Source organism: Pongo abelii, chromosome 4 (assembly GCF_028885655.2).
Source record: "Pongo abelii isolate AG06213 chromosome 4, NHGRI_mPonAbe1-v2.0_pri, whole genome shotgun sequence".
NCBI lineage: Eukaryota > Metazoa > Chordata > Mammalia > Primates > Hominidae > Pongo > Pongo abelii.
This window is the reverse complement of record NC_071989.2, coordinates 118,613,557-118,641,038: the sequence shown is the minus strand read 5'-3', so window position 1 is coordinate 118,641,038 and position 27,482 is coordinate 118,613,557. Positions and strand designations below refer to the sequence as shown.

Below are 27,482 nucleotides of genomic sequence, written 5' to 3'. Positions count from 1 at the left end.
GCCATTTAGTTTAGTTATATTCCATTTGTCAAGTTTTGCTTTGTTGCAGTGCTTTTGGTATCTTCGTCATGACTTATTTGCTTGTGTGTGTGTCCTGGATAGTATTGCCTAGGTTGTCTCCCAGGATTTTCATAGTTTTGGGTCTCACAGTTAAGTTTTTAATTGATATCGAGTGAATTTTTGTACATAGTGTTAGGAAGCGGTCCAGTTTCAATCTCCTGCATGTGGCTAGCCAGTTATCTCAGCACCATTTATTGAATAGGAAATCCTTTCCCCAGTGCTTGTTTTTGTTCGGTTTACTGAAGATAAGATAATTGTAGGTGTATGGTCTTATTTCTGGGTTCTCTATTCTGTTCCATTGGTCTATGTATCTGTTTTTGTATCAGTATCATGCTGTTTTGGCTAATGTAGCCCTGCAGTATAGTTTGAAGTCGGGTAGCATAATGCCTCCAGCTTTGTTCTTTTTGCTTAGAATTGCCTTGGCTATTCAGGCTTTTTTTGTTGTTATTCCATATAGATTTTCAGTATTTTCTGGTTCTGTCAAGAATGTCAGTGATAGTTTAATAGGAATAGCACTGAATCTATAAATTGCTTTAGGCAGTATGGCCATTTTAACAATATTGATTCTTCTTATCTATAAGCATGGAATGTTTTTCCATTTGTTTGTATTCTCTTTGATTTCTTTGAGCAGTGGTTTGTAGTTCTCCTTGCAGAGATCTTTCACTGCCATAGTTAGCTGTATTCCTTGGTATTTTATTCTTTTTGTGACACTTGTGAACGGGAGTTCATTCCAAACTTGGCCTTAGGCTGGACCGCTTTTGGTGTATAGGAATGCTAACAATTTTTGCACATTGATTTTGCATGCTGAGACTTTGCTGAAGTTGTTAATCAGCTTAAGAAGCTTTTGGGCTAAGACTATGGGGTTTTCTAAAAGTAGGATCATGCCATCTGCAAACAGAGATAGTTTGACTTCATCTCTTCCTATTTAGATGGCCTGCAAGGTGCTGTGGAAGTGAAGTCTGCAGACCATCACTGCTCGGCCCCCTGGATTCAGCCTCTTTCCTAGGAGTATGTACAGGGACATAACCTCCTTTTTTGCTGGAGTTGCAGCTACTTTTGCCAGGAAAACCAGAAAGCAAGAATATCTAAGCTTCTGGGTCCCGTTGTATGCCTGAACAGCTGCTCTGCTGAAACTCTACATAACCCTGTGTCAGACTGCAGGCCCCGGTGGAGGGGATTCATGATGTATCTCCTGACCTGAGGGTTGCAAAGATCTGTGGGAGAAGCATGGTTTCCCAGGGTCACACATTCACTCACTGCTTCTCTGAGTGGAGGAGGTTTTGCCTGGCTCCGTGTTGCTCCCAGGCTGGCCACCATTCTGCCTTGCTTTTCTCCATTCTCCATGGGTTGAGTTGTTTTTTGATTAGTCTCAACTGTAGCACCTGAATGTTTCACTTGAAGGTGCTGTATTTACTCGCCCCTTCTATTTCTGTCCACAAGAGCCACACACCTTAGCTGCTTCTAGCCAGCCATCTTGGTCACAATAATTATTTTTAATTAATACATTTTCATAATTGACAATTAGAAAAGATCACAAAATTTCAAGTTAAGCAAATTCTACTCAGTGTCTTCATTATTCATCTACCTTTTGGCATCCTATTTGCTATTGTGCTTTAATCAACTACCACATTTAAAGTTTGGTTTTCCATATTACCTACAACAAAATATGGGCATATAATACCTCAGTTCTCTTCAGTTTATTCTGTTGAATATTTGTTTAATATATGTAATGATCAAATATGATGATATATGCAAAATAACAATTTCACTTATATATTATGTACATATATAGTGATACATATATCATCATTGTCATTATTTGTATTACTATAGTATAACAATATTCTGAAAATAGTGTCCTAGAATTCTTTGTATCCTGCCATCCAAAAGTATATTCCCAATTTTTCCACCCCTATCTCTATTGTTGTCTCCTCTGAAGTTCACGAGTCCTCATGACTACCCTCTCTTTTGACACCAGCTGCAAGTTTGGGAGTCTCCAGAACCACCCTCCCTTCTAACACCAACTGCAAGTCTGGAGATCCCTAATACATCACTCATGTTTGATAATTTGCTAGAAGGACTCACAGAATTCAGCAAGGTCATTTTACTCAGGGTTATGGTTTATATGTGAAAGGATATAAATTAAAATCAGCCAAAGGAAGAGGTACGTAGAGCAGAGTCCAGGAGAGACGCAAGTACAGAGCTTCCCATTATCCTCTCCCAGAGAAGTGGTGTGAAGAACATTTACTTCTAGCAATGATGTGTGACAATATACATAGAGTATGGTCAACTATGGAAGTTCACCCAAGCTTTGCAATTTACAGTTTTTGTGGGGGGCTTGGTCACATACACTTGGTTAACTGCCTGCAGCATGGCTGTCTCTAGTATCTGGCCTCACCAATGTTCAAGCTTATACAATGTGGCCCAAGCCACCCCACCATGAATCAAATTTTGTAGAATAAACTATTTAACATACCCAAAGACCCCAGGTAAATAATGTCATTTTTATTAGTCAGGACATTCCAAGGCCTATGAGATTATTGCCCAGAGCCAAGGACAAAGGCCAACCCTCTCTTTGAGCATGGTTAATTCTTTAGTGCACCTTTTCCAAGTCCAAACTATCATCACTTTGCTTCTAGATTACTTCAAAAAGTTAAATGTCTTCCTCCTTCCCTCTTATATTCCATAGAGTCCATTTTCTACCAAGAAGCGAAAAGGTAAAATGTGACAGTTCCTTTTCTCATTTAAAAAGCTATAATACAAAGTAGCAGACATATAGGATGAACAAGTCTAGAGAGCTAATGTAGAACATGAAACTTATAGGTAATAAAATTGTATACAGGGAAAATGTACTTTTTACTAGTATTCTATTGAGAGAGGAATGAGTTGTTGACTAATATTTAACAAGCATCTTATGATTTTGAATTAGTAAAAAAAATGCCATGATAGTTGTTTGTTATACTAAGAATAAAATCTAAACTCTTTTCTATGGCCCACAAATTGGCTGTGATCATTCAGAGGGTACCTAAGTAAAGGTCATACCTACCTGACATAGTCTTGTCCCATGACCCTCAGGTGTCTTGTAATACATTCATTCTGTATTTTCTCCCGTTTCTCTAAACTAGCAAGCTATTCTAGGTTCAAAGCCTTTGCATTTTTCATCCTCCACTCTTGAAAATGCTTTTCCCTTGTTCCTTCAATGATAAACTCTTTTTCATCAGCTACATCTTAGCTTGAATATCAACTCCTCATGGACGTTTTGCTCTCATTCTGTCTACAGCAGTTTTCTTCTTCTAGTCATTGTTGGTCATATTACCATCTTCTATTATTCTCATAACATTCATAATAAACTGATACTGTTATATTTACTTTCTTTATATCTGTCTCTGTCCATTGGAATAAAGTATACCAAGAGAAGCAGTTTGTCTTTTTCTTTAGTACAGAGAACAATGGCTGGCATCTAGCATTCACTCAGTAAATATTAGTTAAATGCATGGCTGGCTGACTGGTTCTTGTCCAACCATTAGTTTATTGGCATTGATCTAGTTCCTTCAACTCTGCATGGCATTGCATAACATCAGTGTTTTGAACCACATTCTACATTTGAATTACCTTTAAGTGGCACATTTGATTTTGTAGTGTCATATTATATTTGACAGAATTGCAAAGGCTATACTCATTTACACTCATTCATATAAGTAGAAATATTCATATTTTGCTTTCACTAAATATATGAAACGTAAATCTCTTCAGTGGCAATTAAAGGCTACCAAAGGGTTCAAACACTGGAATAAGGCATTACTAATACAAAGAAAAGGCATAATATTGATTTTCAAGTACAGTGGTGGTTTCTTAATAAAATTTTTGAATTTATTAAGAACTTGTTTTGGTTTGGCATTTTTATATCCTAGGATACTGCCTGCTTAGCTGCAGACATAGACATATTTTCTCTCAGTATATTTAAAGTGACATCTTTGATAGCTGCCACAGGGTCACTCAAAGCAGAACAGAAGAGTGCCTTATGCTACAGCTTGGTCCCTTGTTGAAACATTTCATAGCAGGCATGCTTCTCAGCAAATGTCTAGATGTGCAAATTAGAATGTGGTCTACTTTTTATGACAGTTGTAACACATACCATCTGTCTTTATAAGGTTTTTTTCTTCATTAACTGTCAGTCAATTGGATGTAATAAATTCTCCCCGTGAATATTATTCATCAGCAGCACTTCAATTGAGTTTAAATCAACAGGTGAACAGCTCACTTTTAAAAATATGAATGGAATTTAAAAGGAATTATGACTTTCTAAAACATAACTATCAGAATATATTTTATGGGTTATCATTGATCTTGTGGATTCTAAAACCAAAGTGTATTCATTTTGATAATTCAACTATTGTAGTTTTATAAAATATTGACCTTCAATAAGTAATAATTTTAAATATATAGAGGAAAGTGGTTTGTATGTATTTTTGTCAATCATTTGTGTTAATGTTGAGAGCCTGTAAGTAAATGTAGAAATTAGTTAAAATTCACTGTATGTTTTATTTGTAATATTGTTCAAAAACTTATTTTTTCTCAGAGGCTCACAATCCAGAATTATTAACTTAAAAATTAATGTGTTTTCTTACTTATATTGACTTCAAGCTAATGACCCACAAATCAACAATCTCAGTCTTGCTATTTTACCTGCATTCTAGCCATATTTTTACAACAAACTACGGGACATTGAACATTACAGTCTCCCTTCCCATGCCACATTTTCCAAATAATATTTATCTTCTTTTTCTTAAAAGTGACTCTTCTATACACTCTTCTCATTTCTTCAAGCGGTTTTATTATTGTTTCAGTCTCCTGAGCTTAAAAATGTACTTCTCCTTTCCCCTTTATTTCTGCCTGTTTCCCCATAGCTAAGAAGTCCATTTAGATCTTCTCCACAGTGTCTTAAGTTTCTGTCCCTTCCTTGCCAATCTCCTGCTGCCCATTGCAGTAAAGACCTAGATTACCTCGTAAAACTCCTATATTGGTTTCTCAGTTTATTGCTTGAATAAACATGACATTGCATTGAGCAGACATAACATTACTCCCTTCCTCAAACATCTACCATTTAATCTGATCCCCTTTATCTTTATCTAGCTTTGGTACCTTATCTATTTTTTTTTTTAACCATAGCTCACTGTAGCCTCAAACTCTGTGGCTGAAGTGATCTTCCCAACACAGCCTCCTGAGTACCTGGGACTACAGATGTGCACCACCATGCCCAGCTAATTAAAAAAACAAAACAAAACAAAAAAAACTCTAGAGATAGGGTCTCGGTATTTTGCCCAAGCTAGTCTTGATCTCCTGGCCTGCCTCAAGCAATCCTCCTGCCTCAGCCTCTCCAAGTGCTGGGATTACAAATGTGAGCCACCATGGCTGGCCTCTTATTTATTTTTAGTATAAACTGTCCACCTTAGATTCATTTGAGATTCTTACTATCATCTCTTCCCTTCTCTGTCTGTATAACTAACTCACTACTGGGGGCCATATTCCTGACCTAAATGTCTTGATTTGCTGTGGACTTTCCCAGTTTTGTCCTTGAAAGCTTGTGTTCCAAGAAACCCTTCAGCCCCAGGCAAAGGGACGTAGTTGTTCTCTCTACCTACTTCCCTAATTCAATTAACAGATTTTTATAAATTAGATCTACTGTGTTGTAGGTACTTTGTTGTAGGCACTTTGCTATATGCTAGGAATATCTGAGTGAATAAAAGATATTCTCTCTTCTCCAGTAGTTTAGAATCCATAGGTAAGATATGCAATTACAATATGATACAATACATCAGGCACAAGGGCACCTAGCTAGCCATGGAGATTCAGAGAAGGATTCCTAGCAGAAAGAATGCAGGAGAATCGATAGAAGCCAGGTGTAGTGTGGAGTTAATTTTGGACAGAATAACTTCTGGTTAAGTGAAAAGTTTATACAAGAGCTAGAAGATTAAATAAGATGTGTATTCTAGAACTTCAAGTAGTTTTGTCTGTTTTTAGTGTATTAGCAAGAGGGGTGGGAATAAAGGAGTGGTGATAGATGTGTTCCAAAATGATGTCATATTAGAAAGACAGACAGTAATTGCCTGGACATGCGATTTGGAATTTACATAGGGACAAATGGCAATCCTTTGCTGAGTTGTGAGTAGAGAAGTAACATAATGAGATTTAGAAAGGTCAGTTTCCACAACATGGATTAGTAATGATGAAGCAGTAAATAATAAGACAGGAAGATGAAAGAACTAGGAAGCTATTACAGTATTTATTCTCAGAGCTAACCTTTTATCAGATATCCTTCCATTTGAAATACTCGCCCGGTATCTTCCTCTGCACTTTTCCCAAATTTACCTATTGGACAAGTCTTGTAAACTCATACTTTCTCCAGTCCTTTCCTTACTCTTCTAGCCCTCATTGATCTCTTGCTTTTGCGATTGTTATATCAATGACCATCATCTTTTCATTTAACAGTTACCCTCTAATTTCTCTTACAAATTATTCTCATGTCCCAGACTTGCCAATTACTTGAAGATACAGATTATCTTTTTCTCAACTTAGTCAAGACTATTCACAAAGAAAATGGTTTAAAAAAACCCCAAAACCTTAAATTTGGGCTTTTTTATTATAGTCCAGACGTTCAGTGCAAAAATATTAATGCCATTCATTCAAAAAACTTGTTTTATATTATATGTTATTTCAAATATTGTGATGTCTCAATTTTAATTAGTAAAGTTCCTATAAGGAGAAAATGACGTTTCAATAATAATTGGCTGCTTAACTGTAGCTTCCTACTTCCAGTTTATACTTTCTCTCCTAAAGTTCCAATAATAGAAAAGGTAGATAATACCTTAAAATTGGAAACTGGATATATGCCTTCCTCCTATTACTTGTAAAATATGTACATACTTTCTCTTCTGCCTCTTTCTTTCAAACTCTTTCTTTCCTATGAATGGAATGGAAGGTCATGACTAGAAAGAAAAGTACTTGTGTAAATTGGAGAGACTGTGCTGCATGGGACAGGATTAGACCAGCCTTTACCTGCTCTATCATTCATTCAACAGCTGTCTGATGCCAGGGAGCTTTCTAAGCAAGTTCAAGTTTATATGTTCCCTTTTATTATTCTAAGTATATATAACATCTACATAGCAGGATTGTAGTGAGAACTAAAATTGGACCACATAGTTGGTACCCCCCCCGTGTACTAGCTATAATAATAATGATTATTATTATTAACCTGCATTATGAAAACTAGATTCATTTGGAAAAGTTGAGGATTGTGACTTTTCATGTTGTGCTTCTATCTTTATTCAGGAAGGGCAATAATCATCAATGGACTGTCACCAGGGTTTTGGAGAAAAGTGCAATATGGAATTTAAAGGGCTTTAAAACTCTTCCAGTTCCCTTTCTGAACCATTTCCTCTTCTTATTCTTCTTACCTGCTTCACATACTCAGTGTTTTCATGTTGGTTTTTGGCTAAGTTCATCTCTTCTATGATAACTGTATTATTTTATTCCCAAAATTTATTTCTCCCACATCTACCTAAATTGGAATTCTTTCTTCCTATTACTGCATAGCAATATACAATATCTAGGTAAGAAATAATTACTATAAAGAGTAAATAGAAATGTCTTTCTCCTTTCTCTAAGGAGAATACATATTTTGAAAGTGGAACTTGATAATGTATATAAATTGCTAATTGCTATATAAGTTCTAGAAGAGGAGTGTCTTTGAGTTTTTAAATCTCTGTTTTCATTACTTTTTCCTATATTCCATTTGATTTATTTCACTATTATTGAAATGAATTTTTCAGCTCATAATTATAACAGTAGTTTTTGTATGCTTTTCACATGATTTGAACATTTTCTTCTTGGTTCAAATACCATGTTTCATAATGTTTGACTTTTTTAATAACAGGAAGTATTTTTCTAGTTTCTGTACTTTATTATAAAAATTCACCATGGTGGCCTGTGTTCATATTCCTTTGAACAGATTCCTCTTTACTTGAATTCTAAGAATTTGTTTTGTGTATGTAGTTTACAGTTTACCCATTTAACTTTTAAATTTATGAAGTATACCAGTTAGGTGCAGTTTTTCTTTTCATGTGGTTAGAAATTTTAAAATGATCTGTGATCTGTTTTAAATGTAAAGGAGAGAAAGCAGTGAAGGGTCAGAAATTTTCACAGCTTAGAATTTCAGAGTTTAGAATATTATTATGAATTATGGTAAAATTGGTTTATTCTGTTTCACACAATCATGCTTTAGCAAGGTGAATAAAATGATAATTCCCAAAGACTTTTTCTTTTTAAACAGGTGATCAAGTAGTCTGGACTGGTTACTATGGCTTAGTGTATAACCTGGTGAAAATTTCATGGGAACTTCAAGGAGATGAAGAACAGGATGGACTTAGAAACATGATATGGCAAACATTGCAGAAAACAAAGGATTACGAGGAAGATGTACGAATCCAAAATGCAATCAATATAGCTCAGGTAAGGTAAAACACTGGGCAATAAATATGTACATCTATCATTAGGAAGCATGGTTGTCATTTCTCTCCATGGTAAAAGGAATGTCTACATTCAGTGAGTACTAGCGACTTACAGTTGAGAATAATATTTTTAAAACTTAACACTGATCTATTTTTGATTAAAGATAGGAGAGTTGAGCTCTAGATGGTAGTGTAAAGGCCTCCAAAAGTCTGTAACAGAATTAAATTCATTTAACACATCTAGGGAAAAGTACACCTCAGTAAGGGGTGATTCCACCATAGAACTCTAACTTGGTGGGAAATTCTGATAGACATGTTAGGTACACTAGATTGAAGTAGCATGTTAAGCCATGATTCTTTTTCTCTTTTCTTGATGAAGACATTTAGAAAGTAATGGAAGTTTTAAGGAGCATAACACAATCCTCTAATTTGAGGGCTATGTTAGGATGAGCTGTGAAAGAGCTGCATAGGGGCACTTTCACTACCTCATAGCAAGGGCTGCCAAAAGAGGCAGGCTATGGGTAAGATTCAAATAGGAGGGGCAAGGGGCGTTTTTATGATGTAGCTTTTTATGATGTTAGGAATCCAGAGACCTATTCTCTCACTTGAGCATTTCCTCCCTTGTCTAGTTCAGTGACCAGAAATACCAGGAAGAAGGCTGAACACAGCCATATCATGACACCGGACTAGAGAAAGGGTAAAGGTGGTCTTAACTTCAGTGATTTCAACACACATAGAAAATAAATAGGTAAAGGTAAAAGTTCCTTTGTTGGATTACCCACTAGCTCCAAGACTCTTCCCTCTCCTCTCAGCCTGCTTGACTACTATATTTGTAAATCAACCTATATCTCCTAGCCTTCTAAATTATAATTTAGAAGCTTAAAGGGCATCCTGTAGTTAGTGAGAGGACACAAGAACATTCTATTTTTATAATTTGGGTAATAACACATTAAACAACTACCATATTAAAGGAAAAACACACAGAAACATCTGTTTTTTTCAATGCTGTATCCCAATACACACAATAAGTGCTCAATAAATATATGTTGAATGAACATTCCAAATGGGTTCCCTTTAAATATTAAAGTACATGCTATAGCCATGTTTAATAATTAAATTTAATATTGATTAAATTAATGGTAAAATTATTTTTAAGATAAAAATAAAAATAAGTTTATTATTAAAAATGACAAAATTAAAGAGTAACATCTGCAATTCTTTGGAAATTAAACATGCCTTGATAAATGATATGGTTTGGCTGTGTCCCCACCCAGTCTCATCTTGAATTGTAGTTCCCATAATCCCCAAGTGTTATGGCAGGTACCTGGTGGGAGTTAATTGAATCATGGGAGTGGGTTTTTTCCCATGTTGTTCTCATAATAGTAAATAAGTCTCATGAGATCTAATGGTTTTATAAAGACAGTTTCCCTGCACATGCTGTCTTGCCTGTTGCCATGTAAAACATGCCTTTGCTCCTCCTTCACCTTCCACCATGATTTTGTGGCCTCTCTAGCCATGTGGAAATGTGAATCCATTAAACCTCTTTTTCTTTATAAATTACCCAGTCTTCGGTATTTCTTCACAGCAGTATGAAAATGGACTGATACAGTAAATTGGTATTGGTAGAGTGGAGTGCTGCTGTAAAGATACCTGAAAACGTGGATACAACTTTGGAACTGAGTAACAGGCAGAAGTTGGAACATTTTGAAGAGCTCTGAAGAAGATAGAAAAATGTGGGCAAGTTTGGAACTTCTAGAGATGTGTTGAATGGCTTTCACCAAAATGCTGATAGTGATGTGGACAATGAAGTCCAGACTGAGATGGTCTCAGATGAAGATGAGGAACTTGTTGGGAACTGGTGTAAAGGTCACTCTTGCTATGCAAAGAGACTGGCAGCATTTTGCCCCTGCTCTAGAGATCTGTGGAACTTTGAACTTGAAAGAGATAATTTAGGGCATCTGGCAGAAGAAAATTCTAAGTGACAAAATCCTCAAGAGGAAGCAGAGCATAAAAGTTTGAAAAATTTGCAGTCTGAATCCCATTTTTTGGGAAGGAATTCAAGTCTGCAGCAGAAATTTGCACAAGTAACAAGGAGCCAAATGCCAATGACCAAGACAAAAGGGAAAATGTGTCCAGGACATGTCAGAGACATTCCCAGCAGCCCCTCCCATCACAGTCCTGGAGGCCTAGGAGGGAAAAATGGTTTCCTGGGCTGAGTCCAGGGCCCCCCTGCTTGGTGCCCTGCATCCAAGCCACTCTAGCCATGGCTAAAAGGGGCCAAGGTACAGCTCAGGATATGGCTTCAGAGGTTGCAAGCCCCCAAGCCTTGGCAGCTTTCACATGGTATTGGTCCTGCAGGTGTGCAGAAAACAAGAATTGAAGTTTGAGAACCTCTGTCTAGATTTCAGAAGATGTATGGAAATGTCTGGATGCCCAGACAAAAGTTTGCTTCAGGGGCAGAGCCCTCATGGAGAACCTCTGCTAGGGCAGCATGAAAGGGAAATGTGGGGCTGGAGTCCCCGCACAGAGTCCCCACTGGGGCACTGCCTAGTGGAGTTGTGAGACGAGGGCTGCCATCCTATAGATCCTAGAATGGTAGACCCACCGAGAGCTTGCATTCAGTGCCAGCCCATGAAAGCAGACAGGGGTGGGTCTGTCCCCTGCAAAGCCACAGGGGACAGAGCTGCCCAAGGCTGTGGGAGCCCACCTCTTGCCTCAGCATGACCTGGATGTGAGACATGGAGTCAAAGGAGATAATTTTGGAACTTTAAAGTTTCATGACTGCCCTATTGGATTTCGGACTTGCATGGGGCCTGTGACCCCTTTGTTTTGGCCAATTTCTCCCATTTGGAATGGGTGTATTTACCCAATGCCTGTACCCCCATTGTATCTAGGAAGTAACTAACTTGATTTTGATTTTACAGGTTCATAGGTGGAAGAAATTTGCTTTGTTTTAGATGAGACTTTGGACTTGGACTTTTGAGTTAATGCTGGAACGAGATAAGACCTTGAGGGACTGTTGAAAGGGTATTGTTATATTTTGAAATGTGAGGGCATGAGGCTTGGGACGGGCCAAGGGTGGAATTATATGGTTTATCTGTGTCCGCAACCAAATCTCATCTTGAATTGTATTGCCCATAATCTCCACATGTCCAGGGAGGGACCCAATGGGAGGTCATTGAATCATGGGTATGGGCTTTGTTCCATGTTGTTCTTGTGATAGTGAATAAGTCTCACAAGTTTTATAAAGGCCAGTTCCCCTGCACATGCTTTCTTGCCTGCCGCCATATAAGCTGTGCCTTTACTCCTTTTTCAACTTCTGCCATGATTGTGAGGCCTCTGCAGCCATGTGGAACTGTGAGCCCATTAAACTGCTATTTCTATATAAATTACCTAATCTCAGGTATTTCTTCATAACCATAATATAAAAATAGGGTAATACAATAAATATTAGAAAGAAGTTAATTAATCTATTTGTAAGCACTAGCCATTGTTTTGTGTGCTAGCAATACAGCTTTAGACAAGGAGATAAATATTATTTTAAATATAAAGTTTGGATCAAGGAGACTGTCAATAAACTTGCAAATTAATGAATTAAAATATCAAATGGTGCTATCTATACTATGAAGAAAACAAAACAGGGCAAAGCTACTGGAATGGGATCAGCGAGAGTAGGGAGTGGATGCTTCACCTGGAGTGGTCAGAGAAGGGTTTCCAATGAGGCATTATTTGAAACGAGACCTAAATAATGAGAAGGAAGTATCCATAAAAAATATACTTTGGTAGAGAGTTTATGGATATAAAAATGTGTCCTGCAAAGGCTCTAAGAAAAGAATTAGTTTGGTGTGTTAAAAGAGCAAAAAGACCAATGTTTGCTGGCCTCTGGTAAGGGAAGCAAAGAGTGGTAAGAGATGCAGGTGGGCAAGGAGAATTGTTTTAAGATGGCAATAGTAGCACATAAGTAGTAAGCTCTAGGAATAATTTTTTAAATGTTTGTAAAAAATAAGAAAAAGTTTAAGTTGAAAGTACATTTAGAAAAATAAAAGCAGACTATAAAAAGCATAGAACTGATAAATCCTAAAATTGTTTCCTTGGGTAAAATAAAAATAAGACATAAACTATTTTGGACTAGCTAATATAATGGAAAAATGAGGAAAACTTTTGTTAATCATAAAATCCAGAAGGGTAAAGGGAATGTGATTATAAGAAAGCAATTGGAAAATGATTATAAAAGGATCAGTTTACAACTGTATGCTAATATATGTGAAAATATAGTGCAATAAATGATTTTCTAAGAAAATATAAATGATGAAAATTGACTGTAGAAAGGATATAAAAATCTTAACAAGCAAGACTTAGAGAAATTTGCAAGTGACCTACTACATTTGTTCATATGAATATCAAGGACAAGACTAAGATATTCATTAATATCGCTAATATTTAACGTTGTTATTGACACACTAACCTGTGCACTCATATTTAGCAGGTAACTGAATATATGTTGGGTCATAACTGGAGAATGTTTAAACCAAGTTTGTCATACCAAAGCAGTAGGTGAGAGTAGCTAAACACTTGGGAACAGAGAAAAAATAATTCCGTTTAAATTCCAACTCCACAGAATCTCTTTATACAGATGGGACTTGGAACAAGTTATTCCTCAGCCTTAGTTTTCTTATTTTTGAAAACTGTATGCCAAGGGATATTTCTAATGCTCACAGACAGGGATAGTAACTGAAAATCACATAAGAGACAGGAAAGCTGAGTGATTTTGAGAACACAGAACCTACAGCAAAGGTTGCCTGGGTTCAAATGGCTGTTCTACCACAGAGTATCTAAGTGACCTTCAGCATATTTTTACTTCAGTTTCCTTCTCTGAAAATGGGGCTAAGAACAGTATCTAATGCATAGGCTTGTTATGATGACTAAATGAATTCATGTTATAAAACATTTAAAGTTTTTGGTAAATAAATAAAATACTGAGATAAAAGTTATTTGTTATACTCTAAGTTATATTACTTCTCAATATCTCTAGAGATTACACTTTATTATTGTGCTGTTAGAACTGTAAGAGGAGAACATTTGCTTTTAATAGAAAAAATTCAACAGCAAATGTTGATGAATTTCAGATGAAGAAAGTGAAAATAACTTAGCAAAATATTTGGAGGAAGTAGAGGATAAGTAAGCTATGAAGTAAACCGATGAAATTCTTTTATTGTGGTGCTTTCTTACAGGTGTGCTAACTGAGGCAAGCTACAAATCTTCATGAAACTATGAGATAGCAGGCTTGAAAAAAGTTTACAACATTGATGGAGTAGACATGGTTTAGGGATTTCACTAATGGCTTTATTTATCTGTTTCCAAAATAGGTGGGGAAAAATTGGGTTGGTATTTTCTCTTCAGGCAATGAGGATAGGTGGCCACCCTGATCTCTACAGGTCCAGCACTTGGCATTCTCCTGACTAAGCAGCCTGAAGAGAAGAGTTGATTTTTGGGAAGAGTAATTGTTCTGTTTTGGGTTTATGCCTTTTGGAGACATTTATGAGTATGCTGACCAAGCATTCCAATTTGCCCAGGTTAGCATGGGTTCATGCCTATTGTCCCAACTTTCTTACTAGTCATAAATTAATTCACTTTCAAAAGTTTCTCAATTTGGATGGCAAATTATTGATCTATCTTATTTTAAGTTTTCCATTACACAGTATGTTGCAAAATCTGGACTTGCCAATACTAAACTCTTTTTGTTAAAGTTTAAATATTTACAGCTTCTTGGTTTTTCTAGCTCTGATTGAATGAACATATATATTTTTCTTCATATTCAAAGAAAACCACTTTGAAATTGGCCATTCATTCTTCATAAAATACACGTGATTTTTTCCATTGATGCTTTATCCATATGGCATCCTATGATATTTCAAAGTGCCAACAAACACTTGTTTTTCTTACATCTTATTTTGAGGCAAGTTAATCTGTTTGTAATCAGGAAATACACGTTTTTCTGTCATTGAAAATTTCTGGTTATTTCTAGCTTTCACAGGTGCAATTATCCTAATATTCCTAATGTCCTGTTTTTAGATAATAATTATGAATACAAATTAATGTTAATAAGTAGGAAGGGCAATTAATAAATTTAATCTGCCCAGTTTATTATCAAAGCATATGGATGGGCCATTACTGGCAACCCCAAGTATCTATACTCTTGATACTTCATAGAAAATAAGACCTTAAACTCTTTGCTTTTTAGCCATAAGTACAATTTGGAATAATAATCCTTAAAGAATATTATCTAAACACAAGAAGTTCATCATTTTCTCCAGATATTTTATTTTTTTCTTGGAAAAAGACAATCACAGAGCTGCCCACTTGAATTATACTGTCTTGAATTTCATGGACGTGCTTTTATGCAACTGTGCTTCAGCTTTATCCTTGGTTTTGGATTAAAAGCCCCAAAATAAAAGAGAAACAAAGAAAATTAATGTATTTATTTCAGTGATGGCCACTATATCACTCAATATCCCCATTATTGGGATTTAGGAAATAAATCCTCTTTAGTCTTATGCACTCTATGAACCTTATTACTAATTTTGTATAAACTGTTTGTTGGACCTTAAAAAAATTACAGCCTAATTTTTGAACAATTCTAACAGAAATAGAAAATGGCATATAGTCACCTCACCCAACCTTATTCTTTTCTTTTTGTTCTGTTTCCATGATTCTTTCAATTATTTGTATTACTCTCTAGTCTTCTTATAACTATTTTTATATGCTACTGTCAAATCACAAATGGATTATACTGTAACTAAATAAGTCAACTCAAATTTATCATTTCTATAATTATAATTCTATTTATATGCCATTTTCAGAGCCAATCATTTGATATAAGATATTCTTTTTTCTTCAAAATTTTAGTAAATATCTATAGATAATTACATTTGAAATTCATAACTCAATCAGACATAGCAAATATATTTTAGATATTAAATACAAGCAAAGACCTCATTATTTGAGTAGTCAGTGCTGAGAATTAACAAATAAACAAACACATAACCACTACCTGTGCTAATTTGTTTTCAATGCTTAGAAGACATTTAAAGGGTGTTTTCATTTATTTTAAATATTAAATGAAGGGGGAAAGTTAGCTTTTCTCACAGACAAATCTAAATCAGAAATTTCTAAAAGTAGTTATATTGATTTAGGCATAGTATATGTTTAAGAAATGTGTTTAATTTGCATTGAATACCTTAACTAAAACACACAGTTAACTCTATATCTATTTTATTTAAAAGTTAGCTAGAGATAGAGACATTTGGATTATTAAACAATAGACTATATGATTTATGGACATAAATGATAAAGTATTTAACCTAGTGACTTTGAAAAAATCACTTTAGTTTGAATTCCCTTACTTAATATTAAGACACTACAGATATATAAAGTACAAAATTATACAAACTTTTTCACCAAAATCAGAAAAAATATGAAATAAATATTTATTGAGTACTTACTGTGTCTTTTCAGCCTAGCTGAATTCTATGCAAGATGCAAAGAAGTATAAAACATAACCTTTACACATAAGCTTTATTGTCTCATCCAGAAAGCACATTCTCCAGAAATAGACAAAGACTAATACAAAAGGACGTAATATATGTGGCTAGCTGCATCAAAGTTCATGGCACTCAGGAGCCCAGATAAATGTTTGATCCCTAACTTTTTTTTAATATTAGTGGGAATGTATTATTGTCTTCTTCAAGTATTAAATAGTACTTGAGGTGGAAATTTAAATTGTAAGTTGGATTACATGATGCAAAGTGGCAGGGTCAAAGAGCATCTCGCAGATAAGAAAATGTCATGAGCCATGCAGAAATAAGAACACTGTGAAAAGAACATTGTAGGTTGACTTGCCAAGTTGGGAAAATAGCTTGGATTGAGCATTCATGGGCATTAAATCTGGAAGGTTTGTTTGCATTACCAGGCTAAGGTGATGGAGACTTAGGTGGTTTCATGGAATCAGAGATGCTAAGTGGAGGAATTAGTTGTGGGGGAAAATTGTTGGTTCTAATTGAATTTATTTGTTTGGTAATTTATGTTGGGTAAAACTTAAGTGTACAATTTCCTATAACTTTTTTAAATAATGAATTATTGCTTTGGAACTCATGGTATGTTGTTAGAGTAATTATTCCCAATTTATTCAATGCTCTCTACAACCACACTTTGCTCATTCTTTCCACACTCAAATTCTTGGCTTGACTATATTACTTGATTTAGATAATAGGCAATGGCACATCTTATACAAGGAGATATTTTAAAAATATTTACACATTGGGGTCTTCCCTCTCTTATTCTCGTGGAACCCAGTAACTGCCATGTCAATAAGCGCATTATCCAGCTGGAAGATGACAGACAACGTGGAACAGACACGCCATTTTAACTGATTTACTCCCAAGCCAGTCCCCAGCTGCCCTAAACTCTGACCACAGACACAAAAATAAACTCAGCTCAGACCAGTAGAACCATTTTCTGTTCCCAGCTCAAATTGCTGACCTGGGGAACTATATGCTAAATAAGTGGTTGTGTTAAGCCTCTTAGTTTTTGGTGATATTTTTACGTACAAAAGGGTTTTTGATAGAAAGCTGCATAAATGGGATTTTAGTCTGCTATATTCTTCAGTATGAATATTGTTTCTTTCTTTTATGTGTCATGTTTAAAAAGACACTTATGATTGCTAACATTTGATATTTACTGTATGTCATCTGATAAACACTTTATGTGCATTATTTAATTCTCATAAAACTATTTTATATATACGCATTATATATATATATACCCCCACATATACACACACACACATTATGGTCTTGATTTTACAGATGAGGAAATTGAAACTTTAAATGAGAACAGTTTTGTTTTTTTTTTGCAAGGTGAAGTAACTTGACTATGGATACATAGCTAGCCATCTGCAGTGCTTGAATTCAAACTCATATGTGCTACTTTGATAGCCAGTGCTCTTAAACATTCTTCCCAGTGAGTTATTCCCTGTATGAAATTCTTGAGTTATTTTAAGAAAATCTACAAAAGCAAAAAATGAATATTAATAAGGGTAACAAGAAGATAAAAAGGATTGTTAACATTTCTTACTACATAAATTTTATGTAATAATTTTGCTTCTGGCTTCATTATACTTCCTTACCACTTTTTCTTTGTTCCGATTCTTCATTTACATTTTATTCTGCTATAGTACCTATGGCACTCTATAAGTTGTTTTATAATTTTAATAAAATGGTAAATACACATGCACAAATAAAATAATGGATGATTAAAGTTGGGATTATAACCAGCTATGAAAATATGAGAAGATTTGAAGGGCTAAATTATTTTTTCAGATTTATTGGCTGGAGCTGGGTAGCATAGTGCTCACCTGACTGTAGATCTGGGCTCAGCATGGATTGCTGGACAGCCAGTCTCATTGGTATAATGTGAAAAAGTCACTGTGGTTTAAATTTGCATTTTCTCAGTAATACAAATATGTTGAGTATATTTTCACTTTTTATTCACCATTTAACTTTTCTCCTTAGTGAATTGCCAGCTCGAAAATTACTTTTTTTTCTCTTGGGTTTTCTATTTTATCAATTGTTTGGAGATCTTTGTAAATTCTGGATATAACTTCTTTCTTTAATGATTAGTCAACACTGCTTTTGTTGCTATTGCTCAAATTGTTCCAGCTTTGGCCATTGGAAAAATTTTCAGTTTGTTCCTTGTGAACCTTTCACATTATCCTAATCATTGTGTTGATAGACATGTAGGATATATTCAATTTCAAGCTATTATGAATAATCATGCTATAAGCATTTTTGTAATATCTTCTGATGCAAATGTTTATGTGTTTCTGGTTGGCCCATATGAAATGGCTGATATTCAAATGGCTTTTGTTGTCCAGAACTGTAATTTCATATGGCTCAATCTAGTATTGGGTATGGAAGAGGAGAATGACTGGATCATATGGAAGGTCTATATTCAACCTTAATAGATCATGCAAAATAGCTTTTTAAAGTGTTTGAAAGTTCTAGTTGCTTCACAGCTGTTATGCGTTGACTTGTGTAGCTCCCAAAAAGATATGTTATAGTCCTAAGCCTACTATCTCAGAATGTGAATCATATTTGGAAATAGGGCCACTGTAGTTGTAATTAGTTAAGACAAGGTCATACTGGAGTAGATGGGCCCCTAATCCAATAAGATTGGTGTCTTTATAAGAAGGCAATCATGTGAAAACAAAGACACAGGGATGGAGCCATGTGGAGACAGAGGTAAAGACTGGAGTGATAAATTTACAAGCCAAGAAATTTCAAGTATTGCCAGCCATCACTAGAGGCTAGAAGAGAGGCATGATTCTTCCTCTAAGCCCTCTGAAAGAACCAGCCTTACCGACATCTTCATTTCAGGCACCTAACCTCAGAACTGTGACATGATAAACTTCTGTTCTTTAAGTCACAGATTTTGTGGTACTTTGTTCTCACAACATCAGGAACTAATACATAATCCTTACCAATACTGAAAAATTTTCAGCCTTTTTAATGTAGACATTCTGATGGATATATAATAGCTTTCATTGTAGTTTTAATTTGCATTCACTTGTGACTAACGAAGCTGAGCATCCTTTTGTTTGCTTATCGGCCATTTTGATATTCTTTTGGTATAAATTGCCTGCTAGAAATTTTGTCCCATTTTTAATTGGAATTTTTTACTTTTTAATTTGTGGGAATTTATATATATATATATATAAAATAAACCAGCTCTTTGTTAGTTTCAAAATATTTTCTTCTACTTTTTTGTTGCTTTTCATGCTGTTAATAATTTAATTTCATGAATAGAGCTTTAAAATTGTAACGCCATTCATTTTATCAAATTTATCCCTTATTATTAGGGTTTACTTATGTACTATTTAAGAACTATTTTCCTACCCCATGGTCAGAAAGATATCTTTCTATATTATCTGCTGGGAAAAATGGTTAAGATTAGGATTAGGTTTACAATTCATCTGAAATTGATTTTTTTTTGTGTAATGTAAAGTAAAACTCTATATAGTTTTTTCTTTGTGATTATCCATTTGACCCAGAAAAGTCTGAAAAGGGGAAGAGCCACAATGGCTGACTAGATGTAGCTAGGAAGACCTTCTTTCACCAAGTTACTAGACCATTAAGAAGGTTGGCATACTCTGAGCAGATCCCTGGAAGATCTAAGAGTGGACAGAGGAAGAATGCAGACCTTGAGCAGCTGGGAGGAAGCTGGGAACCCTGCATGGGGTTGCCAAGAAACAGGACTCATTCCTGGCCCCAGACGGCCCCTAGAGGTGGGGTGAGTTAAACAGGCATGGGATAGCTCACTCTTGCCATGGACCTATAGAATCCTAGCTGCAGGAGACCACATAATCCCCAAGGACATTTGAGCTGGCAGAGATAGTTGCTTGGAGAGTTGGAAGGGATTTGGCAGTAGATTTGGTGTGGGAATGGCTGTAGTGGAAAATGGCCAGGGATGCCCATCCTCCAAAGTTTACCATGCTTCTCTAGGTGTCTTTGGCCTTTATTGACTGTTGGACTTGTACAGAACAGGGCTATCTTACCTGTGGGATGAGGCTAGTCTTATCTGAGCACCCCCTTGTCTGCTGGCCTCTCCCCAGGTCCGTGCCTTACCACACTCACTTGCAGTGCGGCCTCAGATGCTCAACTGAGGTGCTTCCCTGAGGGCACCACCATAGCTCCTTTGCCTGAAGACCCTGCCTAATAATTGGAGAGTTCTGCAGATGGGCTTCCAGTAACACCCACTTATAGCCTTCCGCTACTGCTCTGCTGGTTGTGCTCTCACCTACAGCTTTTCCCTACTGATTTTCTGGCATGCACACTGCCACACAACCATTGGTGCACATGTACATGTACAGACCTTGCCATATCACTGCCCTGATGCTTCTGGTACATAAGAGTGGGCCCCACTGCTACCACCCCAGTGAAGCACTTCTGCTGGCATCCCCCATCAGAATGATGTTGCCAGCAGACCAGACCAGAAACACCTTGGCCACTCCAACACAGCAGGTACCCAACTTCAAGTAGCTGGAGAACAAAGGCATGGGCGTGGTCCCAGCCACCTAGGGTTAGAGCATGCAGCCCACAATTGCTGATCTGCACTTTGGCTACCTGAAATAATTCAGAAACAAAACCAGTTAATGAGACCAAACATATACCACAGTTAAACCCTCAAGGAAATCAAAATATAAAAGCAAAAGCCCATCCAAAGCACAGCAACTTCAAAGATTAAAGAAACATCACACCACACAAATAAGAAAGAACATGTACAAGAACTCTGGCAACTCAAAAAGCCAGAGTGTCTTTAATATAGTTTGGATCTATGTCCTCACCCAAGTCTCATGTTCAATTGTAATCCTTAGTACTAGATATGGGGCCTGGGGGGAGGTGATTGGATAATGGAAGAGATTTCTAATAGTTTAACACCATCCCCCTAGTATTGTTCTTGTGACAGAGTTCTTACAAGATCTGGTTGTTTAAAAGTGTGCAGAACCTCCCCTCTTTCTCTCTTCCTCCTTCTCCAGCCATGTAAGATATGCCTGCTTCCCCTTTCCCTTCCACCATGATTGTGAATTGCCTGAAGCCTCCCAACAAGCCAAGCAGAAGTTGCTATGCTTCCTGTATAGCCTGCTTAACCATGAGCCCATTGAACCTCTTTTCCTTATAAATTATCCAGCTCAGGTATTTTGTTATAGCAGTATGAGAATGGATCAACATTAGTCTTCTTACCTCCAAATTACCACACTAGCTCTCCAGCAATGGTTCTTAGCCAGACTGAAATGGCTGGAATGTCAAAGATAGAATTCAGAATCTGAATGGCCAAGGAGATCAACAAGATTCAGGAGAAAGTTGAAATCCTATCTAAGAAATCTAAGGAATTCAGTAAAATGATATATGAGCTGAAAGAGGAAATAGCCGTTTTAAGAAGGAACAAAACTGATCTGATAGAGCTGAGAAACTCACTCATTAGAAAAATTTCATAACATAATCAGAAATATTAACAGCAAAACAGATCAAGCTGAGAAAAGAATCTTGGAGCTCAAAGATGAGTTCTTCAAGTCAACTCAGTCAGACAAAAATATTTAAAAGAGAATAAAAAGAATGAACAAAACCTCCAAGAAATATGGAATTATGTAAAGAGAACAAACCTATGACTTATTGGCATCCCTGAAAGAGAGGGAGACAAACAAACAACTTGGAAAACATATTTGAAGATGTCGCCAATGAAAATTTCCTTAACCTCACTGGAGAGGATGATATTCAAGTTCAGAGAACTATGTGAGCTGCTATACAAGATGACCATCATCAAGACTCTTAGTTATCAGATTCTCCAAGATCGATGTGAAAGAAAAATTGTTAAAGGCAGCAAGAAAGAAGAGTCAGGTCACTTACAAAGGGAACATCATCAGGCCAACAGCAGACCTTTCAGCAGAAACCCTGCAAGCCAGAAGAAATTGGGGACCTATATTCTGCTTCCTAAAAGAAACAAAATTCTGTCGGGCTTGTAATCCCAGCACTTTGGGAGGCTGAGGTGGGCGGATCACCTGAGCTCGAGTTCAAGACCAGCCTGGGCAACAATGCAAAACTCTGTCTGTACTCCCAAATACAAAATATTAGCTGGGCGTGGTGGTGCATGCCTGTGGTCTGAACTACTCAGGAGGCTATAGTGGGAGGGTTGCTTGATTCTGGGAGGCGGAGGTTGCAGTGAGCCAAGATTGTACTACTGCACTCCAGCCTGAGTGACAGATTGGGATGCCCTCCTGAAAGAAAGAAAGAAAGAAGGACAGAAAGAAAGGAAGGAAGGAAAGAAGGAAAGAAGGAAAGGGAAGGGAAGGGAGGAAGGAAAGGGAGGAAGGAAAGAAGGAAGGAAGGAATAGAAGGAAGGGAAGGAAGGAAGAGAAGGAAAGGAAGGAAGGAAGGAAGAGAAGGAAGGGAAGGAAGGAAGGAAGAGAAGGAAGGGAAGGAAGGAAGGAAGAGAAGGAAGGGAAGGAAGGAAGGAAGAGAAGGAAGGGAAGGAAGGAAGGAAGAGAAGGAAGGGAAGGAAGGAAATTCCAACCAAGAGTTTCATATCTAACCAAACTAATCTTCATAAGTGAAGGAGAAATAAAATCATTTTCAGACAAGTGAATACTAAGGGAATTTGTTGCCACCAGACCTGCCTTACAAGAAGTCCTTAAGGGAGTGCTAAACATGGAAATGAAAGACTGTTACTGGGCACTACAAAAATGCACTTAAGTACTTAGACCATTTAGGCCATAAAGCAACAACACAATCAAGACTACAGAACAACTGGCTAACAACACAATGACAGGATCAAATCCACATATATCAATATTAACCTTGAATTTAAATGGACTAACTACCCCACTTAAAAAGTACAAAGTGGCAGATTGGGTAAAGAAGAAAGACCAACTGTATGCTGTCTTCAACAGACCGATCTCACATGCAAGGATACCTATAGGTTCAAAGTGAAAGGATGGAGGAAGGCCTGTCAAGCAAATGGAAAATAAAAAGAGCAGGGGTTGCTATTCTCATTTCAGGCAAAACAGATTTTAAACCAACACTGATAAAAAGGAAAATAAGGGCATTATGTAATTATAAAGGGATCAATTCAACAAGAAGACTTAACCATCCTAAATACCTATTTACCCAACACTCATGCACCCAGATTCATAAAACAAGTTCTTAAAGACCTACAAAAAGACTTAGATAACCACATAATAATAGTGAGAGACTTCAACACTCCGCTGACAGAGAGATCATCAAGGCAGAAAACTAACAAAAATATTCAGGACCTAAACTTGACACTTTACCAAAAGGACCTAACAGAAATCTACAGAGCACTCCATCAACACCAGAATATACATTCTTCTTATCTGCATATTGCACATACTCTAAAATAGACAAGATGCTTGGCCATAAAGCAATTCTCAACAAATTAAAGAAAAAGTACAAAATCATACCAATTATATTCTTGGACAATAAAAATAGATATCAATACCAAGAAAATCTCTCAAAACCATACAATTACATGTAAATTAAGCAACCTGCTCCTAAATGATTTTTGGGTGAACAATGAAATTAAAGCAGATATCAATAAATTTTTCAAAACTTATGAAAACAAAGATACAACATACCAGAATCTCTAGAACATAGCTAAAGCAGTGTTAACAGGGAAGTTTATAGCACTAAACACCCACATGAAAATGTTTAAAAGATCTCAAATTAACAAGCTAACATCACACCAAGAGGAACTAGAAAAACAAGAGCAAACCAACCTTAAAACTAGTAGAAGAAAATAACCAAAATAAGAGCTGAACTGAATGAAATGAAGATGCAAGCCCTCCCCAAATAAAACCCCAAAAATCCATACAAATGATCAACGAAACCTCTATGCGCACAAACTAGAAAACCTAGAAGGAATAGATAAATTCCTGGAAACACATAACCTCCCAAGGTTGAACCAGGAAGAAATCAAAACCCTACAGAGACCAATAATAAGTTATAAAATTGAATCAGTAATAGATAACCTAACAACTACAAAAAGCCTTAGACCAGGTGGATTCACAGCCTAATTATACCAGATGTATAAAGAAGAGCAGGTATCAATCATATTGAAACTATTCCAAAAAATTGAGGAGGAGGAAGTACTCCTCTTTACCTCATTCTATGAGGCCAGCATCATTCTGATACCAAAACCTGGCAAAAACAAACAGAAAAAGAAAACCTCAAGCCAATATCCCTGATAAACATTGACCCAAAGTCTTCAACAAAATACAATCCTAGCACATCGAAAAGATAACACACTATGATCAAGTAGGTTTTTGTATTAGTAAGGGTTCTCTAGAGGGAAAGACCTAATGGAATACATATATATGTATCTAAAAGGCAGTTTATTAACTCACATGATCACAAGGTCCCACAACAGGCCACCTGTAGGCCGAGGAACAAGGAGAACCAGTCCTAGTTCCAAAACTGAAGAACTTGGAGTAGCAGGGGTTCGGGGGCAGAAAGCATCCAGCACAGGAGAAAGATGTAGTCTGGGAGGCTAGGCCAGTCTCTCTTTTCACATTTTTCTGCCTGCTTATATTCTAGCCGTGTTGGCAGCTGATTAGATTGTGCTCACCCAGATTAAGGGTGGGTCTGCCTTTCTCAGCCCACTGACTCAAATGTTAATCTCCTTTGGCAACACCCTCACAGACACACCCAGGATCAATACTTTGTATCCTTCAATCCAATCAAGTTGACACTCAGTATTAACCATGGCAGCTTTATTCCTGGGATGCAACGTTGATTCAAAATATGCAAAACAATAAATGTGATTCATCACATAAACAGAACTAAAAACAAAAACCACATTATCATCTTAATAGATGCAGAAAAGACATTCAATAAAATTCAACATCTCTTCATGTTAGGAACCCTCAACAAACAAGGAATTGAAGCACATACCTCAAAATAAGAGTCATCTATGACAAACCCACAGCTAACATTATATTGAACAATTTGCCTGAAAGCATTCCCCTTGAGAAACAAAACAAGACAAGGGTGCCCACTGTCACTACTGCTATGCAACATCATACTGGAAGTCCTAACCAGAGCAATCAGGCAAGACATGAAATAAAGCCATCCAAATAGGAAGAGAAAAAGTTAAATTACTTATCTTATAAGATGATATGACTCTGTATCTAGAAAACCCCATAGTCTATTTCCAAGGACTTTTAGATCTCATAAAGTACTTCAGCAAAGTTTCAGGATACAAAATCAGTGTACAAAAATCACTAGCATTCCTAAACACGAATAATATCCAAGCTAAAAGACAAATGAGAATGCAATACCATTCACAATAGTCACAAAAAGAATAAAATGAAAAGGGATACAGCTCAACAGGGGAAAAAAAAGATATCTACAACAAGAATTACAAAAGACTGCTGAAAGAAATCAGAAATGAGACGAATGGCAAAGCATTTCACACTCATGGATACAATGAATCAATAATGTTTAAATGGCCATACTGCCCAAAGCAATATGCATATTGAATGTTATTCCTATTGAACTACCAATATTTTTTCACAGAATTAGAAAAAAAATTCTAAAATTCATATGGAACCATAAAAGAGCCAGAATAGCCAAAGCAATCCCAAAGAAAACAAAGCCAGAGGGATTACACTACCCAAGTACAAACTATACTACAAGGCTACAGTAACCAAAACAGCATGGTACTGGTACAAAAACAGACACATAGACCAATGAAACAACATAGAGAACCTAGAAATAAAACTGCATACCTACAACCATCTGATCTTTGATAAACTTGACAATAACAATGAGGAAGGGGTTCCCTATTCAATAAGTGGTGCTGGGATAACTGGCTAGCTATATGCAGAAGACTGAAACTGGACCCCTTCCTTATACCATAAACAAAAATTAACTCAAGATTAATTAGAAACTTAAATGTGAGACCAAAACTATAAAAACCCTAGAAGAAAGCCTAGGGAATACCATTCTGGACATAGGCTCTGGCAAAGATTTATGCATGAATAGGTTTTCATTCTCTTAATTATGTTTAATGATAAATTATATATTTGCAGATATACATTAAGTGTATGAAGATTTAAAATAGAGGTTTCATATTTCTCTTGAATATGAATATATAAGCTTGAATAAGCTTGAGTCCTTATTATTATGAAATTTTCCTTATTATTTCTACCAATGCTTCTTATATTAAAGCCTGATCTTTTTCATATTAGTAGATGTACATTAGCTGCTTATGGATTAACATTTCCATGAAATGTATTTTTTCATTGTTTGATCTTAAACTTTTTGTGTCTTTGTATAAGGTATGTTTCTTTTAAGCATGATATTTTTAACCACAATAGTTGAAAGACAATCTTCACTTTTTACTTGTATATTTACATGTAATGTAATTTTTGATACATATTACATCTTATTATTTAACCAACCTATTTTATTTTATCTAGGGCATTTTTCAGAAATCCTTATTTTCTGGTATTAATCAAATATTTTTATCATTGTATTTTTTTCTCTATTAGTTTGTTAGTAATATGTTACTCTAAATACATATTGTGGCTCTTTTCAGAATTGCAATATGCCTCCTTAATTTATTAGAGGCTAACCTAAATTATTACTTTTACCACTTACTTGAAAATTCTGGAACTTTAGAACATTTGTTGTTTTATGCATTTTAATTCTACTTGTATTTTTACTACTCTAAACATTATTATTGTTTTAGACAAGCCAAAATATATTTTGTTATTATCTTATTCTTCATTTCTTTCTGTATTTTTATGCCACTATGTATGCTCAATTTCCTTCTATGTGATGAACCTAATTCAGTACTTTTGTTTTTTAATCTGTGCAGGTAGCCTGGCCATTAAATTTTTCATTTTTGGTTTGCTGAAAAAATTGTGTTTATTTCTATATGCATACTTATGCATATAGAATTCTAGGTTGACTTATTTTTCATATTTATAAATGTAAAGTCATTTATTTGGCTTCTGTCATTTCTGTTGAGAAATCAATTGTCAGCCCAATAGTTCTTCATTTTAATTACTGTATTTTTTCATTTCTCTGGTTTTAGGATTTCTCTATTGGGCTTTTAGAAATGTTAATAAGATAAATCCGATGTAGTTCCCTTTGTATTTTTCTTGCTCAACATTTGCAGGGTATGTGAATACTGTGGGTTGATATTTTTTCATCAGTTCTGGAAAATTCTTTGCAGTGAAGTTTTCAAATACTACTTCTACTCCATTATCTCTTATTTTCTCTGAGATTTCTATTACAAAAATGTTAGACGTGTCCTGGCACGGTGGCTCACGCCTGTAAT

At 35.9% G+C, this 27,482-nt stretch overlaps 1 protein-coding gene across 13 annotated transcripts in view; it reads left to right on the top strand.

The window, feature by feature from the left end:
* Positions 1–27,482, top strand: part of TMEM232 (transmembrane protein 232) — a 332,283-nt gene that overhangs the window by 152,358 nt on the left and 152,443 nt on the right. For all 13 annotated transcript variants that reach the window (XR_008525429.2, XM_054555806.2, XM_054555796.2 and 10 more), the window contains one exon: positions 8,390–8,568. Coding sequence is in view for 12 of the 13 variants with exons in the window: in XM_054555806.2 (XP_054411781.2) it covers positions 8,390–8,568 (179 nt within the window). In the remaining variant the exon portion in view is untranslated. The remainder of the gene's footprint in view (positions 1–8,389; positions 8,569–27,482) is intronic.